We start from the raw sequence: 18,881 nt of genomic DNA on the forward strand, positions 1-18,881 counted from the left end.
GATTGATTTCAAATAGGCATGAGGGAATTTATGAGTGGTAATAGAAATATCCCAAAACTTGATTGTGATAATGTTTGTATGACTTTACTAGAAATTCTTGTACCATTCACTTATAATGAGTGAATAGTATTAAAATTAAGTATTAATAAAGCTTTTAACTATTTATTTATTATTTATTTATTCATTTGAGACAGGGTCTCTTGTAGCCCTGACTGACCTTGGATTCTCTATGTAGATCAGACTGTCCTTAAACTCACAGAGATCCACCTGCCTCTGTCTCCTGTGTGCTGGAGTTACAGGTGTGCACCAGCATGCCTGGCCCTGTTAACCATTTTTTAAAGGAAAGTATGCTCTAACAATCTTGATTCTATTGAACTGGATCATTTACTCCACTTATTCTTCTTTAAAATTATAGATATGCTCGAAATTCTATCATTTTATGGTATTTTCTGAGTGTCCTGTTTTTGTTACACTTCTTTCTTTTCTTCCCTTTTCTAATTCTCTTTTCCTTCTCTTACGAACCTGGAAGTGATACATTCTAGTACAGTTCTCAAATGGTTACCCTAAAAATTTCAACATGAATTCTTACAAGTCAACATCTGGAGCTAAGAGCCTTGTTCTGTTTTTGAAAACATCAGGAATTCAGAACACATTCTCCATGATTGCCATTCTTAACTTTTTAAGGCTTACATGGTGTTTGTATTCCAAATACACTTGGTCTGGCTGGACTCTTTACCTTGCTCAGTTCATGGCCTGGCAGACAGAACAACAGACCCTTGTTTTGTGGAATATATCATTGAGTCTCCCCTAGTGCAAAGCTGTTTAGATGTTGGTAAGCCCAGGAGAGGTTGTGTGATGGAATGATAACATGCTGGATCGTTTTGAAGCCTCCACTGGAGGAGAGGGGACTTTCAGAAGTGTGGTTAGCACAGAACAATCTTCTAGGTCTTCCAGGTTTTCTATTATCTTTATGAGGCTTTCCGCTGTGTCACTGGACAGCGTTGTGGAGGTATTGGCTCTGAACTTTTTCTGGAGGTCCTCTTGGCTCAGTGGTTTCCTCCAGTGACCATAGAAGGTATTGGAGCGCTCGGTGAAGGTGGTTCCATCCTTGAGGGTGATGCTGATCTCACAGTAGAGTGTGTTGAAGCTTGGCAGGTTGTCAGGAGGGTGCTCCAGCTCCACCTTCTTGAGCAGCTCTCTCACCTGTGGCCTCTCAATCTGGTGGCTGTGGAAGGATGGGACAGTGATGCTGCCATCCAGCAGCATTGCACAGGCGACATACTGGAAGGAATGACGGGCTTCATGCTCTGAATCTGGGAAGGGCCTGTTTACATACTGGACATCTGGGATCCTGAGCAGAATTCTCTCGACATGGTCAGATGGAAACAGAGTTCCATCTGAAGGCACAAGGTGCTTTCTCACAGCTGCGGCTGCATCTGCCACCCAGTGGGTAGCCAGATGTGCTGGGAAGCTCTTGAATGCTACATCTTGCTGGTCTAGTAGCCAAATGTGAGAATCCAGGTTTGGAAGGACTTTAGGGGAATAATTGGCATAGAAGGCCCCAAACCCTGACCCCAGGTCCAAGATCTGCTTGCTTCCTTGGAGACCCAGCATTGCCAGAAATGTGGCTTCCATCCCATGCTTGGCAGCATTACCAATGTGAAGGGGCTTGGTCTGAGTGGCAGCATTTGCTATGGGTGCTCCGGCATGAGAAACAGCAATAGCCAAGGCCTGTTGGCACTTTGTCAAGCTGAGCCCTAAAAACTTGGATGCAGCTGCAGCACTGCCCAAAGTTCCCACCACGGAGGGAGGATGGAATCTGGAAAGCAAAAACAAAACAAAATTCTACTGATAAATGGAAGGAAAATATAGCACAAATATATGATGGACTATTACTCAAGTGTAAAGAAAAAAATAAGTGAAACTTGTAGGTAAATGGATGAGACTGGAAAAAATAATACTAAATGAAATCACCCAGGCCAAGAAAGACAAACCCCTGTGTTCTTTCTCATATGTCGATCCCAGCTTTAAGTCTTTTGTATATTTAACTTGGAGCACATGTGAGATCCAGGATATTAGAAATGGGCCACTGAGGGGTGGACACTGGGGGGATAATAAAATACAAGTGAAATTAAAATAGAGAGGGAAATGCTAGGGGTGGAAAGGTTCAAGCATGAAGTGTGCAAGGAATGGGGAAATGAAGTGCTGACAGAAAGGTTAACCAAAATGAAGGTGCATGAAAAAGCTCTGTGGAAACCTACTGTCTTCCAACCTAAAAAAAAACTCATTTAGAGAGGACAACAGAAGACAGGTAACATAAATGGTGGGTGGGAAGGATATTCAAGATTAAAGGTTTAAGCGGGAATACGGGGGTTGGGGAGAGGAGAGGGTAGAGGGTAACTTAGTCAAAGCTAAGGATATATGAAGAACTCTCATGGAAGCCCCCTAATCTGTAAGCTGATTGCTCCTCACTTGGATGGTAAGACCCTGTTGCTGAAGACACCACTCACTTTGGATGTAGGATATACAGAAATCAACTTCTAACTGACCAGGAAAGACTTTTCCTGCTGGCTAGCTTCCATAGTGCCAGAAGGTGCTATGCAGCTGCTGGAGAAGAAAAGACACCAGTGGTCTTATCCAGTCCTGGACCCTGTATGCTGCAACATTGACCTGTTGACAAGAAGTGTCTACTGGTTCAATAGTGGCATGAAGGTTATAGGGATAGCCAATTGCTTTCTTACTGATTATGAGGCCTCCTTCACAGGAGAGATTTCATGCCTGGTACTGTAAACCTGATTAAAATTCCAGGACTGGGGAGATCATAGGCCCTACAGGGATGAGAACCTACTATTGTCATTTTGCTAAAGGGTCATTCAGTCAAATTGTGTTTTCTAAATATTTATATTTATACTCATAGATCTGGGCTACTCTCATCTTTGGTCAGAGAAATTTTGTTTTGGCAGAGGGTAGTGGTTAATGCAGAAGCTAATTACTGGTCAAAGTGCTGAGTATAAATAACAATGAATATTCATCTGGGAATGTGGGTGGATGGAAGGAGAGTTGTGAAATGCTGACTTCTGGATACTGCATGGCTGTTGCCTGCATCAACTCACAGCAGCTGCAGTTACCTGCCTGAGTCCTGCCCAAGATCAAGCCAGTTAAAATTCCACCATGGATCAGGGAGGGGGCCTCAGCTATTGGCAGTTGATGGTTCCTTTGGGTTTGTAGCCACTGATAAGTTGCTCATGCCCCAGTGGATGGCCACACATTCATATATACATGGGCAACATTTATTTGACTCAGGATTAATAACAACAAAAAAGAGGACATGAAGATGGGAAGGGATGAGTAGGGACACTAGGAATTGGAAGGAAGTAGTAGTGGATTAATATGATCAACATACATGTACAAATAATGCTTTCAAAGAATAAAAAAACATTTTTTAAAAATTGGAGAGTTACCAACCTGAACCAGCAGGAGGCAGAATTGCATAGAAATCAAGAACATCAATAGAGTAGTTAGTTCAGCTTCCATCCAAATTTATTGGCTGTGTGATCTTTTTTTTTTTTTTTTTTTTTAAATATTTTATTGTTTTTATTTTATGAGTGTATTGTCTGCATGTATGTGAGTGCACCCATGTTGTGCAATGCCTCGGAGGTCAGAAGAGGGCTTTGGATTCCCCTGAAACTGGAGTTAAGGATGGTTCGTAGCCACCATGTTGGTGCTGGGAATACGAACCCAGGTCCTCTGCAAGAGCAGTTAGTGCCCTTAACTGCTGAGCCATCTCTCCAGACCCAGCTGTGTGATCTTAAGAAAGTTATTTAACTTCTCTGTGTCTCTCCCACTACATAATTGGTGATAATACTGTGAACATCATACAGTTTTAGAACTTTGAACAAATTCACAATTTTTCAACAGTGCCTAACATGCAGCAAGTTCTTTATAATAGTATTATTATAGTTACTGGCACAAAGGCAGAAACTGTTCATGGTTGACATAGATACAACAGTTAAGGGCCTTGTAGAAATTTTAAAATTTCACCACTCATTATTCCAAGGCATTCCTTTCCCAGCCGGTCACACAAAGGGACAACACAAACATTTGATTAGACCATACAATACAGCTAACATTTGCCTACTTCTGACCTCTGGGGTGAGCAGTCAGGGTTAATGTATTAAGAACATTCTCATTAGCCTGAAGGATCCCAGCCAGTGTCACAGTAGGCTGTGCTCTGAGGATGGGATGAGGGATACCCAGAGTACCTCTGGATGTCAGAGTGACACGAATCACCTTGGAGTGACAGATCCCAAGTTATCTCATGTCATGGTCTTAGTTGCTTGATTAACTTTCTAAACCCAAAGGAAAATGTCATCATTTCTGATTTGTATCTTTTTATGTGGATGCAGGGTTTGGTATGTGATTGGGAATGGTGTATCTTGGCAGCACTAATGTTAACGTTTTCAAAGGAGCCAACCTCTAAGCCAGAAAACTCTACACAGATAGTCACTAACAGATGGAGGGCAGTGTGGCTATTCCTGGATGGACAAAGTCTCGCTATACCTCTTTGGTATGTCCATGGCTTCCCTGGAGAAATGCATTAATCGTCCTTGTACTTCAATCCCAACGTTGAATGCCAACAGCAGGTCAAGGCCAGAAAACTTTGGAGTCTGAGGCAAGGCTTCTGATAAAGCTGTGAGGACAGGCAAGACAGCCCCAGAAGGGTGGGTGGCAGGGTGCCACGTGTCATCAAAATCCATTGAGTGAATCTATATGGATATATATAAACAAACACCCTCAGAAACTTCCTCGAATACATTGGCTTTTGAACTGGGAAGGATTTAATTAAGCAATAACCTTGTTGGCTATGAGATTTTTTGGACCTAATTTTCTGAAATTACATCCTGAAAACTGACTGTAATTATTAATCACATGTTGAGATGCACAAGTCTCTGTTCCTCTGGCCAGAGGAAGAAAGAACCTTGGAGAGTAGCTTATACTTTTCCCCATGGATCCCGAGTCCTGCCTTGGGATTAGGTCCTGGAAAGATCTATACTCTCCCTCACAAAGTGCCCTTTCCTTCCTCCCTTCACCCTTTAAACAAGTCATGCTAAAAGTTTAATATCATTTATTATGTATCAGGGCATTTTTTTGTGTCTCTATTATAAAGTAATTTAAAACTTGTAGAGAAGTTGTAAGAACAGCAAAGAACTCTCAAATCCATATTAACTATTAAACTGTATTTTAAAAATTATTTTTTTCTGATCTAAGTTTTTGTTCCCTTTCATTTCAGTCACTTTTTCCATATATGAAGCAGTTAGTACTAATCAGAACTTCATCTACTGTGGCTGGTACTTTTCTCACTGTTCGCTGAATGTTCACTCCTGAGTGCACCACAGAGTGTGCTTTCAATATTCTGAGCTACTAGCCCCATAAACCAGTAGAAATATCGCAGGAATCCCAACATGAGTTATGTCCAAATTGCAGACTTTTACTGACACACAGAAAATAACATAAATATTGCCTGTCAGATGAGTACTGACTGTTCATTCAGATAAAACAGAGGCACCGCGTGGCCATTGTTTCGTTCTGGATGACTATCTGGTGACTAAATGAAGAGGCGGTTCCTGGAAAGGAACTTCTCTCTCACAACAGAGAGAAGGAAGAGGGCTCTGTGTGTAGATCTGGGCTCTATGTATTTGTTACTATATGCATTCAAGGTTCAGAATCGGAATACTTTACAAGTATTTTTATCTAGATCCTTTCGTTTCTTCTAGTTTACAGTTTGTTGGAAAAACATCAGTTTATTGTGGAAATATGAAAACTGACATTTCTACATAAGAGAGAGGACAGGCCACTTCAGCTTTTGATTTGACTGATCTCATATTTAAAGCAAAAGTGTTAGGAAATTTCTAAGATATTTTCTGGCTCTGAAGCTGTAATAATAATTTAATCATAGACAAGGAATTTAAATATTCTTACAGCCACACCGTTGACAAAAGCAGCATATGTGGGCGGGAGCCTGAAGTCTGGTCGACCCCAAACAGTGCTGGAGGTATTGGAGCTGTAGATCTAGACCAGAACAAGAAAAGTTAGTGCAACAATATACTGAATTGATATCTCAAGAATGATTCTTCATTCTGGAATATTAGTTCTCACTGACCCCTTGTCATAGAAGCCCAGGTCAAGGGAATTCTCTCTTCCTTGCAGAAGAACACACAGCTTTAATTTTGTAAGGGAGAGGAAATGGATCTGTTCAGTCCTGAGTTGTAATCTAGAAGTTCTTCAGGAAGTGAGTCTGACCTTGAGGCAAACACTGGGGGGTAGTGGACTAGATGACTACACGAGGTACAGCCTATAGAGAGTAGCTGCTATTTCTCCCATACACATTCCCACCCCTGCTCAGAGTACTAGGCCAGCCTTTTCTTTATAAACACTTGCAGGAAGAAATTGTGTGTGGTGCATGTTTTTGCTTCTAAGACTTCAAGTTGAAAAGTACTTTCAGTCGCAATAAACAGCTATGAGAAATTACCAGTGAATAGCGTTAAGACTGATTTAATAAATTATAGGAATGGACTTTAAAAATCAGATAAAGAAACTGAGGGACTCATAAAACTACATACCAGCTGTGGTATGTAATCCCAGCACCTTTAATCCCAGCACTCAGGAGGCAGAAGCAGGATCTCTGTGAGATTGAGGCCCACTTCATCTATAAGCAAGTTCCAGGCCAGCTGGGACTATAGGGAGACCCTGTCTCAAAAACCAGAACCACAACAAAACAAAACACAACTCTACAGACGGATGTGCCACATCAAATGCTGTCAAACTAAGTGTAGAGTAACTCCAGCAGAGACACAGACTTCCGGAGTCGGGATGTGCACACACTTGTTTTTATCTTTAAAGTAAACTTTGAGTTTCTTACTTTACTATATTGGCTGACTTTGTGAAACACTTCTGTGCTGGTTCCCAGAAAACCAACACCCAAAGCATCCAGAATCATCCTCTTGCTCCTCTGAAGGACGTGATCTGTTAGGTGGTCCACTTTCAAGCCATGAATCATGGTGGCAAAACTTTCTGTGACAGACTTCAAAGAGAAGAGAGTTACAACAGAGCACAACCCACTTTTTACCCACACCCTTCTTTTTCCTAAGAGACCTTGAGGTAAAGAGCTTTACTTTGCTAGAAGAAATCGATTGATAAAGTTTAGATTCATTTCTGATGTGTATTAAATACTTCCTGCGTTAGGCACAAGGATGTGGAAATGTACAGTAACCAGGTGCTTTCTTCAGTTGAACTGACAGTACAGGCTGGGAAGCAGGTGATGACAGCAGAGTGAGATGGACAATGTTAAGTAAACACAGACAGAGGGGAGGATGGAGGGACATCTCTCCATGAAATGGGGACATCTGAGAGCTGGCCCTATTTAATATGTGTTAGGCATGGTGATGAGCACTCCAAATACACCATACATTTAGCACCCACGTGTCTGCGGGTGAGGACTATGAGTATCACTTGGAGGTGGAGACTGAGAACTGGAAGGCTGAAGGTGCTGATTTTCACTGCTCTTAAATGGGGGACTTTGGACATTAACCCCATGAATTTAACTCCCAAATCAGGGCATTGAGCTTTTAAGGCTCAGTTTCATTTGCAAGGTGTGGTCTGAGGAACATGTGTTTCAGAGACACCAGGGATTCCTGTCAAAACTGAACATTTTTGGTCCATACTCTAGATTACCAGAGGTAGAACTAGAACCCCAAGAAGCCTAACAGAGGCTTCTCATTTCCTTCAGATCTCTAGGTGATTTGTTTTGTTTTTTAGCATTGAGGGTCAAACCCAGGGCCTGTGCATGTAAGGCAAGTGCTCTACCATGGAGACACACACCTAAGCCTCTAAGTGAGTCTTGAATACTCACATTCTGTTATGTCCAATTTGGAACCCTCCCTAATGTGGCTTCTGGGCACTGAAGTGTGGCTGGTCCAAACTGAGACATATCTGTGAAATAAGCATTGGACTTTGAAGAGTTGAGGAGGGAGAACAGAAAGCATTTCAAAAATTTGAAGCATAGATTACATATTGAATTGATATCTGATAAAATATATTGATATAAATATTTCAATATTATAATATTTAGGATAAATAGTCAAATAAAATATTAATTTGATCAGTTACTTCTTCATTTTTAAAACATGGCTCTGAGAAAGTTTTAAATAGCACCAGTGACAGGAGATCCACTGCCTGCTCTTGTCGAGGGTGCAACCCAGAGACATTGGTACCTGATCTGTTATGGAAGCGCAGCACTCAGTATGTACAGGTACAGAGATGAGGATGGAAGCAGAAGGCAGAGGTAGCAGCACAGACCAGGAGGTGGAAGGGTGGCATGCATTTGATCTACTTCAGCAGCAGAGCTACCAGGGTAAGAGGAAGAGTGACTTTGCAGTCTAGAACTGAATGGACATTACATCACACTAAAGATTGGTAAGTCAACAGGAGGCCACAGTGCTGTTATAGCAAAGGTAGAGATATGATCAGAACCGTGTTTGGAAAGATCTCTGTAGCAACTGTGTACAGAGGGGATTGGAGCAGAGTACACAGGGACAGGTAAGAGCCTGTAGCAAGAGCTGAGCTTCCAGATGGGCAAATGGCAGAGCCACTTGCCAACAGAGAGGACACAGATTGCCCAGGCCATCATCTGGGCAATGATGATGGAATCACTATGCATTTGCTGGAAATGTCATGCCTTGTGATCACTGCTGTGGAGAAGGCTGGTCTGTATCAATTCACAAGCCAGATAAGGAAAACTCCAGGACAGGATGATTTGAGGTTCATAAGCAATAGCAGAAGACTTTGCAATTCCTTCAAATATCAAGCTCATCAGTGCACAGGTAGTAATTTTGCTTCTATATGCTTTCACAAGAGACGTAGTTAAAAATGTGCAACCTTAATTGCATTTTACTACATGCCTAGAACTTTAATACCTCTTAGTGAAATATTAAGTAGCTTCCCTTTCCTGCTCTAATGATCATGTTATTGTATAACATCCTTCCTATCTTGAATTGTCAGATCCCTCATTTACAAATGGTACCTGGAGGGTATGTGTGGGTTACTGAATTAGGAGATCTGAAGCATCTGGGGAATCTCTTGCACTGGGCTCAGTGCTAAAGTAGAGTCCTAGAGATGGAGCCAGTGTCTAGTTAGGAGTCTTTCACTGTTGCTGCCAACTAATTTCTTTCTCTTTCCATCCCTCCTTCTGCTCTCTCCTTTCTTTCTTTCTTTCTTTCTTTCTTTCTTTCTTTCTTTCTTTCTTTCTTTCTTTCTTTCTTTCTTTCTTTCTTTCTTCTTTCTTTCTTTCTTCCTTTTTTTCTTTCTTTCTCTCTCTCTCTTTCTTTCTTCCTTCCTTTCTTTCTTTCTTTCTTCTCTTTTTATTTTGAGACAGGGTCTTGCTATGTGACCCTGACTGGCCTGGAACTTCCTATCTAATTCATGCTGACCTTGAACTTGTGGCAGTCCTCCTGCCTCAACCTTAATTCCATCCTTAGACTCTCCAAATTTATCAAGTCAGGTAATAACTGCCATTTTCAAAAGAATGGAGTACTCTTTATGTCTCTGAAGCTTTGACAGAAAATGAGGTGCACATGGAGTGGGAGAAAACAGGAGAGAAGAAGGCTGGGGCAAGAGAAAGCATGTAGCAATGAATGATTAGAGAAGAGAAGGCAGTAACGCTGATTTCATGCTGTTCAATTAACATACTAAGAGCAGAAAAGGGATGAAAGGAGGGAAGAGAAATGGCTTACTAATCTGCCAGTTTAGGTTTCGAGTACTAGTTGCATATTGTATGACTGGATCATAGGTAAGGGGTGCCAACATGGAACCTAAGATGTGGGTGTAGCATTAGGAGACCATGCAGCTGGTGACGTATGACATCAGGGTACATGGGATCTTCTGACGTGCTGAACATGATCTGTAAGCCAAAGAACAAATCACCCCATCTCTGGTCCTTCAAGGACCTTAAGAGAAATCATCTCCGATGCTCAGCTTTCTGTGAGTCACACATTCATCTACATTTCAAATATCTTGCTGATGGGCTTTAACTTTATCATGGCATTTGTATCTCTTTTTAGTAAAATACTGTGGCTAATGTATAAATTACAGCACATTATGGTGTCATTTAATGAGAAATTTCAGGAGCCCTTGTGAACTCACTGTGTAAAGCTCTCTAGAAGGCCAAACCAAAAACTGATTTTTTTTCTGACTCAAAATAGCTTGACAGGAGACTACAGAGGACATGAAGAGCAAACAGATCATTAGAAATGTAATCTGTTTGTATCACAAAGGACACATGTAAAATCAAGAGGATAAGATTTGGTGAACTTATGGCTCACCTTTCTTCCTAATAATAAGCAATAATATCTTGTCTCTTATTTGTAAAACACTGATGAGAGCTAACATGCAGTTAACTAGGTAGCCCAGAGGCTATGAGAAACATTAAAAAGCCATTTGTGCAGCAGAGCAGGTATGCCTTTAAAGGAGGCCAACTGAGGAGACTGAGAAAGGAAGAATTAAACTAGAGAAGCAATTTAGGCAAGTCACATATAATGCTACAATACCTTGAGCATCATATTGTTCTGGAAAGGAAGTCTGGCTCAGGAAGGACTTGGAGATGCATTTGCTGGCTGGGTGAGTGCCCTTATTTATGTGTTTCACTTTCCTCAAACTCATCCCCTTTCATTTTTGTTTTAACCTTGGAATTTCCACTGTTACAACACTTTACTTCAACTTCCTCTGTGATGCTGTATTGAACTCACTAGCAGATGAAGAATTAATGAGGCAAGGATGTACAGTAACTATGATCTTAGGATCCCTTACAGACACCAGAAAAATAGAAATTTATGATAAAAGTAGGATCGGCTCTATTACCTAGAGGCCATGTGTTAGAAGAGCCTGCATACCCTCTTTACTTAGGTATTCCACATTTGAAAGTTTATCATAAGGAAATAAACATGAATGTGATCAGAGTAGAAAGGACCCCAGAACCCAGAGGGCAAGAAGCCCCTGGCAGTGAACTGCCATTTGACAGCTCACCATAGCCATCCCAGCAGTCAGGGAAGCAGTCACTGAGAATGCAGCAAAAGCCCTGATTGCATGAAAACTGACAGGAAGAACAGTGGCAGAAAGCAGGACCTGCCCAAACTGATTGGGAGCTTTCGGTGGGCTCAACGTTCTTCTCCAGGCTTGATAGCACTCCCCTGATTAGCTCCATTTTACAGACTATTTGCATGCTCTAACATTCAGTCAATCAGGGTCCACCTGACCCTGTCACAGAGTAGGGAGGTCTTGAAAATCAGTGTAGTTGGTGTGCCCCTCTGAGGAGGAAGAGAAGGAAGATTTCAGAGCCAGGTCCTGGCTGGAGTCTGGTACTCAGCTGGCTCCTGATTCTGGCCCCAAGAGGCCCCTGCTCTCTTCAGAGGAAGAAATCTGAAGATGGAGTCCTGCTGTCAGCTGGCTCCTGGAATAGCCAGGAACTTGACTTCCAGGCAGTCTTTGAAGAGGCAGACTGCCTTCAAGATTTACAGGTGAGGAGACTTGTTGGAGTCTAAGCCTCAGGCAGGGAACTCACTCAGCCCAGTCTCCAGGGCTATACCTGGGACTGCAGGTTGGGGGACTCATTCCTACTTTACTCTCCAAGGCTCCATGCTTTGACGGCAGAAAGAAACTCATTCCTGTAGCTATTTCCAGCCTCCTGGACCCACTGCTTGAGGGTCCTGTTCTTTAGAGTTTAAGACCTGCTGTCCAGAGATCTGCAACTCCAATTTCTCAAGGCTTGCCAGAGTTGGGAGACCTGCCACTCCAGCCATTCTTGATGTTGACCATTCTTTGTTCTGCTAGAGTCTACTGCTGGTTGGCACCCCAATGCCCTCCAAGAACTTCTGTACTTGCTGGCACCTGAAGCCTGCTGAGAGTATGGGGCTGTAACATTTGCAACCTCTGGGCTAGACACTCTGAAACCTTCTGAACGCTTAGAGCTGTAACACTCAAAAATTCTTGTAGTTGGCATCCTGAAGCTTTCCAAGAGCACAGAGTTGTAGCACTCCAAACCAATCTCACTTGGCATCCTGCTGGCACTGAGGGTCTCATATTTTCTGCTTTTCTGAGTGTTTACTTTCCCATTTGAATTGTTATTCCCATTTGCCAAATAAAGTTCCCCTTGTCTTCTCTTTGCTGTCTACTTACTGCATTCTTGGCGGGTGTGTAAGTCAGGAACCCGAGATTGGAGACTTGACCATCTCAGCTGGAGCATTGGCTGTGAGTTCATAAAGATTTCATAGGGAATCAATGGGAAGTCACCAGGAATCATGGAAATTGACAGCCTCTAGGGAAGGCTAAGAGAAAAGGACCTTCCTTTCCTGCTGTTGTTTAGAGCATCTATACTCTACCACAGTTCTTTAGATGAAAACTCTAGGACTCTGTCAGCCAGTTAAAAGTGGTTAGCACAACTTCCAGTGTTAAGTCTCAGAGTTCTGGTTTGCTGACGTGAGCTTGATCAATCCCCATGTCCTCTTGATGCTAGGAATGTTGGTCCTGTTTCCTTTTATGGAAATCTGCCCATCATGAAGGGCTGAGGTAAGGTTCTGAAGCAACTGATGGTTACTAGCAGGGGTGACAAGTCAGTGTTACCAGAAGGCTTCTTGACCAAACCTGGCCTCTACTACCTGCCAAGCCTCCCAAATGGAAGGGCACTAGACCTGTGTGTTTTCCTAGAAGAGAAATATTGCTTTTGTAAATAAATCAGGAACAGTCAGGGATGCAGTATGAAAACAGAAAGAGTGTGTTTCCCAGATCCACCAACAACTAGCAGAGCCATGGGGTTCATGGTCTGAGATGTGGCACTAAATGTCCTGGTTGCTTTCCAATGCAGGGCTTTATTAATGCTCTTCTTGACCCTATTATTTGGACCCTGTTTATTGAGCTTATTAAAAGTCTATCTTTTCACGTAGAATGGTTCAAGGTCCAAGTGGTTATTCAGATGGAACTTCATACAGAGAGCTCCATTTACTGGGAACTTCTAGGTTGGTCTCTGCAGGAGCCTTGACTACTGCCCCCTTAACCACACCCCTTTTCAGCAGCAAGTAGCCAGAGGTATTATTGCCCTTGTCCTAGTGACAGTTAGGGTTACTTCTTCAGAGGCGGAAATCATAAGAATCTCAGAACCCCAAGAACAAGGAGCCATTTGCAATGGACTGCCATTTGACAACTCACGATTGCAGTCCTTGCTGTCAGTGAAGTGGTAGCTGGGAATGAAGTAAAAAAATCCCAACTGGACCAAGAGAAATTTCCCTAAGCACACTCAGGGAAACAGGTTGCAGCCCATAAGGATTAAAGTGTTGGAGTTCTGCCCTAACAACAATCGCCATGACAACAGCAGAGATTCCAGAAGCACTCTGGGTGCAGAGGTGATGGACATGTTGCTGTAACAACTAAGTACCCATTTCCCTACAATTTCAGAGGCAGAAAGCAGGACCCTTGGGCTCAATGTTCTTCCCCTCTTCCTCCAAGTTTGATATTTCTTCCCTACCTAGTCCCATTTTACATCTTATTTGCAGGTGCATGCATTCAGCCAATCAGCCAATCCTGACTTGATATAATGGAGTGAAGAACTCTGGAAAACCATTCTTCCCATATTGCTCCTCAGAAGAGGGCATAAGGAAGCCTTCAGAGCCAGGAAGCCTGAAGATGGAGTCTGCTTCTCAACTCATCCCCTGCTCTGATCAGAGGTTTGGCACCCAGATGCTCTTTGGAAAAGGAAGACTGCCTTCAAGAGTCACTGGGGGTGGAGTCCTCTGAGGCTCAAAGCATCTGAGGCTTCTACCTTAGGCAGGGAATTTGCTCCCCCTGGTCTCCAGAATTCAACCAGCAGTAGAATTTCATTCCTGCAACTGTTTCCAGCTTCTAAGACCCACCACTTCAGAAGCCTGTGGTTCCAGACTTTGAGACCTACTGCTCGGGAGACCCAAAACTCCAGTTCTCAAGACCTGACAGAGATGGGAACATGCCACTCCTGCTATCCTCATAAAATGAGCATTCTTTGCAGAATTTCTGTGCCAGGGCTGCTCTCAGAGAGCTGGTACTCCAAAGCCTTCTGAGAGCTTTCAAGCTATCACACTTGCTGACAGTCTTTTGGCTGGCACACCAAAGCCTGCTGAGAGCACAGTGCTGTAACACTGGCACCCTCTCAGCTGGGCACCTTAGCTTGGTGAAGACATAGAACTGTAACATTCACAACCTTTCCCAGTTGCACCCAAAGGCCGCTGATATCACAGAGCTGTAACAACTACAACCTCTCTTGGTTGGCATCCTGATGCCCCTGTGGGGCTCAGAGTTTCTACTTTCATATTTGAGGTTTTACTTACTTTCCTGTTTAGATTGTTATTCCAGCATGGCGAATAAAGTTCCCTTTGTTTTAACTGTCTGTCTACTCTATTCTTGAACTGGAGAATCAATGATCTAAAATGTATGGAAAGATTTAAAAACATCCACCCACACAAACAAAACTTAACCTCCATGTGTGTGTACTCCTCTTTTCAATGTTGCATACCTTTGGTTCCTGGTCCTCTGTCTGCCTTCAGCATACACTACCTGCTTCCTCCTTCATAGTGTTGGTGGAGTGAGCTTCAGCATGGCTTTCCCAGGCCTAATTGCTCATAATCATTCAAAGGCGCTTGGCTGGCCAGGACTCAACTCTGCTTATCTGGGCAATTGTTAGTTCTCTTGGGCTGCCTAGTCCTAGTCACAAGGTTTGTACTTGTCTTCGGTATGAAAAAGAAGTTTTTTGAAATCTGAGCCTGTTCTGGAAATAGCAAAAGAATTCATTTTCAGGAAAACTGCATTCAATTTCAGAGGAAATATCTATGGAGTTGGTGATTCTATTTCAATTGTATTATAGAAGGACGAGTTTTCTGACAAAGAGGAGCTAAATGGCTGTGGATAAAAATGTAAAACTCTGGGCTGAAGAGATGGATCAGAGGTTAAAAACACTTGTTTCTCTTCCAGAGAATCTGAGCTCAGTTCCCAGCAACCCCTTGGGGTGGCTCACAGCCATTTGTAACTCCAGCTCCTGGGAGGATCTGAAGTTTCTGGCCTCTGAGGGTACCTGCACTCATGTGCATATAGACACTCACATATACATATAATTAAAGTAAAATAAAATCTTTTAAAAATACAAAAAAAATCTATATTTCTTATGGACAGTGTTCTAAGGAGGTGAGGGAGATAAGGAATTTTGCTTCTCTTGGATAAAGTCTGTGCAGAAAGAATTTTGGGTCTCTAGACTGTTATGGTTTGAATGGGAAATGTCCCCCACAGGCTATGTGCTTAAACACTTGGTGGACAGCTGCTGGTGGTGTTTTGGGAGGCTGTGGAACCTTTGGGACATAGGACTTAGCTGGCAGATGTGGACCACTTGTAGCAGGCCTTCTTGATTACAGCTGGGCTCTGCTTCTGGTTTAGCTTTCTCTTCTTGACCTGCCAAGATGAGAGGGACCTCTGCCACATGCTCTGCTGCCCTGAGCACCAGGCCTTTTTCACTATGATTGGCTGAAACCATGAGCCCAAACAAATCTTTCCTCTCTTAACTTGGTTCTATCAGGTATTTTGTCAGAGAAATGAGAAAAGTAACTGATATATCGGCTGTAGGCTAGGAGGTGACCCTGTGTCAAAGGAAATGGGCAGATACTTTAAAAAAGCAGTGGGGTCAAATAGCCAATTTGGAATTACTTTTTGTTATAATAGCTCCCCAATGTTAGCCTTCTGTCCTTAGTAAAGTTTGTTATGCACTATAACTTAGGGTTAGCCAAGCTTTGGGAAATAAGAGCAGAATTGTTGATCATGCACGGAGCAAATAGTGATAGAGAGGGAAGCTTAGGGCACAACCAGAGGAGTGCAGGCACTCTGGTTCTCCCAGGCAGTTAATGAAGAGTCAAAGAAATGGAGGTGTGGATGTGGTTGGACCTTCTTTCATGGTATGGAAGACAGGGACTCAGAAGGCTGAGGACATGGGCTTGTTCAGATGCTATTTATAATCCTAAAGTGGCATTCCCAACCATAGTCCAGACTGGGGAAGCTCAAGCATAGTTCAGTATCTGCAATGGTGGTAGTTGTGTACATCAAGAAATTATCTCAGAAAAGCTTTGTTTAATATAGGTGGACTCCACAGTCAGGTTCCAGTAGAAAGATAGGTTCTTGTAGTCAAAGAAAAAGATGAGTATTTTGGGTGACTACAGGCAGGATGGATGTTTTGGGGCCATTGTGTAAGAGCATCACATTGTAAGATTCTACAATTCATTGTTGTATAGCTTATATAACTGGTATTTACATTGACCTTATCATGTTGAAAGGAAACAGACATGTACTTTCTTTTTCTAACACTAATTTGTGTGTGTATGTGTGTGTGTTTGTTTGCATGTATACTATGGTCCTGTTTGAGGTCAGAGAACAACTTGCAGGAGTTGGTTTTCTACTTCCATCCACTATGTGGGTCCCAGGAATCAAACTAAGTTGTCAGGCTCATCAGCAAGTGCTTTTACCCACTGAGCCATCTCCAGAGCCCCAACTTTCACAAGTGGATTAAAAACTATTACTGTAGTTTGACTGCTCAGCATGGTGGTTTATGCCTTTAATCCTAGCACTTGGAGGGTAGAGGAAGTCAAACCTCTGTGAGATTAAGGCCTGCCTGGTCTATACAGTAAATGGCTGGGGCTAGGGAGATCCTGTCAAATAAATAAATAAAAACCAAAACAAATGCCCCCCTCCAGCTATTATTGCAGTTTGAAATTCTGGTTTTCTTCAGCTGGAACATCTATATTTTCTCAACTTCTATGGATACACTAATACGCTAATGCAGTGCATATAATATATTTTTTTTTGGTCTTTTTGAGACAGGGTCTCCCTGTAGGCCCAGCTGGCCTGGAACTTACTATGTAGATCAGGCAGGCTTTGAACTCACAGAGATCTGCCTGCCTCTGCCCCCCAAGTTCTGGAATTACAAGTACATGGGATTACATGCCTGGCTGGATACTTTCTTTTTTTCCCAAAGAAACTCTATGAGAGTAGTCACTGTTAATACTATTATTTGTAAGTTTTTTTTTTTTTTTTTTTTTTTTTTTTTTAAAGACACAGTCTTGCTTTGTAGCCTAGACTAGTCTCAAACTATTCCTCAGCTTTCTGAGTGCTGAGATTATAGGTGTACACAACCATACCTGTTACTTTCAATTTAAATAAGAGAAAGCCAAGACTCTGAGTATTAAAAAATGATTTGCGCTGGGCGTGGTAGCACACACCTTTAATCCCAGCACTCAGGAGGCAGAGGCAGGCGGATCTCTGTGAGTTCAAGGTCAGCCTGGTATACATAGTGAGTTCCAGGACAGCTGGGGCTACAGGGAGACCCTGTCTCAAAAAGACCACAAAAAAACCAAAACAAAATGATTTTCAAGTTCAGAGTGAGTGTGCTACTTAGTTTTAATTGTTAACTTGACATAACCTAAAATCACCTGGAGAGTCTTAGTGAGAAATTATCTAGATCAGGTTGGCCTGTGGGCATGGATTGGGCGGGGGGACTATCTTCATTGTTAGTTGAGATGAGAAGACCCAACCTGAATGTGGGTAGCACCATCACATGGACTGGACCCTGGACTATATGAGTAGAGAAAGACACTCGTAGCTTAGCTGTGTACTAAGCAAGCAAGCGAGGGAGAGGTTATTTCTCCTTGCATTTGACTGTGTGTGTGATCTGACTAGCTGTTTGAGTTCCTGTCTTGATTTCCCTGAAGTAAAGGACTATAACTTAGACTTGGAAGCCAAATAGACCCTTTCCTTCCCTAAGTTATTTTTGGTTAGAGTGTTATATTGAAGGGACAAAAATGAAATTCAAACAGTAAGGCTTTTGGAGATGGTATTTGCAAGATTTTTCCATGGAAACGAAGGGACCAGATGCCTTAGTTATCTCACCATGAGAAGGCTTTGGAAAAGAACGAGCTTGCCTTACAGAAAGGACGAGTTTTTAAGGAAATGGCATTAGAAAATAAGATAGCTTGTAGCCAAATGAAACAGTAACTTTATTTCTCCCCAGTTATAAAAATCAAATCAAGCTCTGGGCCTGGTCCCGCCCTCACCTCCCACTGCTTCCCTGGGCTGCACAACCCACCAGCCTCTTTCCTGGACGCAGGGGCTGACCTTTTGGCTTTTTGATCCTTTGCATCCAGAACAACCCAGTTCTTCAGTGCAGCCCCCAGGAGCCCTTGGGGCCTCTTTCCACTCCCATCTCCCTTTCCATCACTGGGTGGCATCACGGCCACCAGCTGCCTGAGACCAGCATCTTTCCTGGGCCCTGCTTCCAGACCAGTCCAACCCCCAAATTCCTGAGGCAGAAATCTTTCCTGGAGGGATCCAGACCTTAGGAGAAAGCCTGAGAGCATCTGATCCTCATCTGACTTGGGCCTCTATGGGAACTCCTGAAGACAAAAGTAATCTGGCTACTCCAATATAAAATCAAAAGAGAGAACCAGAGGCTTAGATGAACAGCTTTTCATGCTCCAAAAGTAAACCACAAAGGCACATAGTTTACAAAAAGAAGCAGACCTAAACTTGAAGACTTGGGTCTCACACAAGAATCAGAAACTACAAAAGAAATTCACATGTCAAAATCACAGAGGAAAAAAAAATAATAATATGAAAAACCAAAATAACATATCCTCATCAAATACAACTAGTCCTCTAGAGGAGTACATGAGAACCCCTTAGGGATAATGCAGGACATGGAAGTCAAAAGAACAATTATAAACATGATAAAAGAATTCAGTGAATTTAAAGAACACACAAACAAATCAAAGAACTGA

The 18,881-nt window shown here is 42.6% G+C and overlaps 1 protein-coding gene across 1 annotated transcript in view; it reads right to left on the bottom strand.

Annotated features, from left to right (window-relative positions):
* Positions 1 to 758: 758 nt before the first annotated feature.
* Positions 759 to 18,881, bottom strand: part of Acod1 (aconitate decarboxylase 1) — an 81,242-nt gene continuing 63,119 nt past the window's right edge. The window contains exons 2-5 of the mRNA XM_029558107.1: positions 6,920 to 7,081; positions 5,980 to 6,069; positions 4,561 to 4,766; positions 759 to 1,819 (exon numbers count right to left, since the gene is read on the bottom strand). Coding sequence (XP_029413967.1) covers positions 823 to 1,819; positions 4,561 to 4,766; positions 5,980 to 6,069; positions 6,920 to 7,081 — 1,455 coding nt within the window. The 3' untranslated portion in view covers positions 759 to 822. The remainder of the gene's footprint in view (positions 1,820 to 4,560; positions 4,767 to 5,979; positions 6,070 to 6,919; positions 7,082 to 18,881) is intronic.

This window comes from Nannospalax galili, unplaced genomic scaffold (genome assembly GCF_000622305.1).
Source record: "Nannospalax galili isolate Female #2095 unplaced genomic scaffold, S.galili_v1.0 scaffold408, whole genome shotgun sequence".
Classification (NCBI taxonomy): Eukaryota; Metazoa; Chordata; class Mammalia; order Rodentia; family Spalacidae; genus Nannospalax; species Nannospalax galili.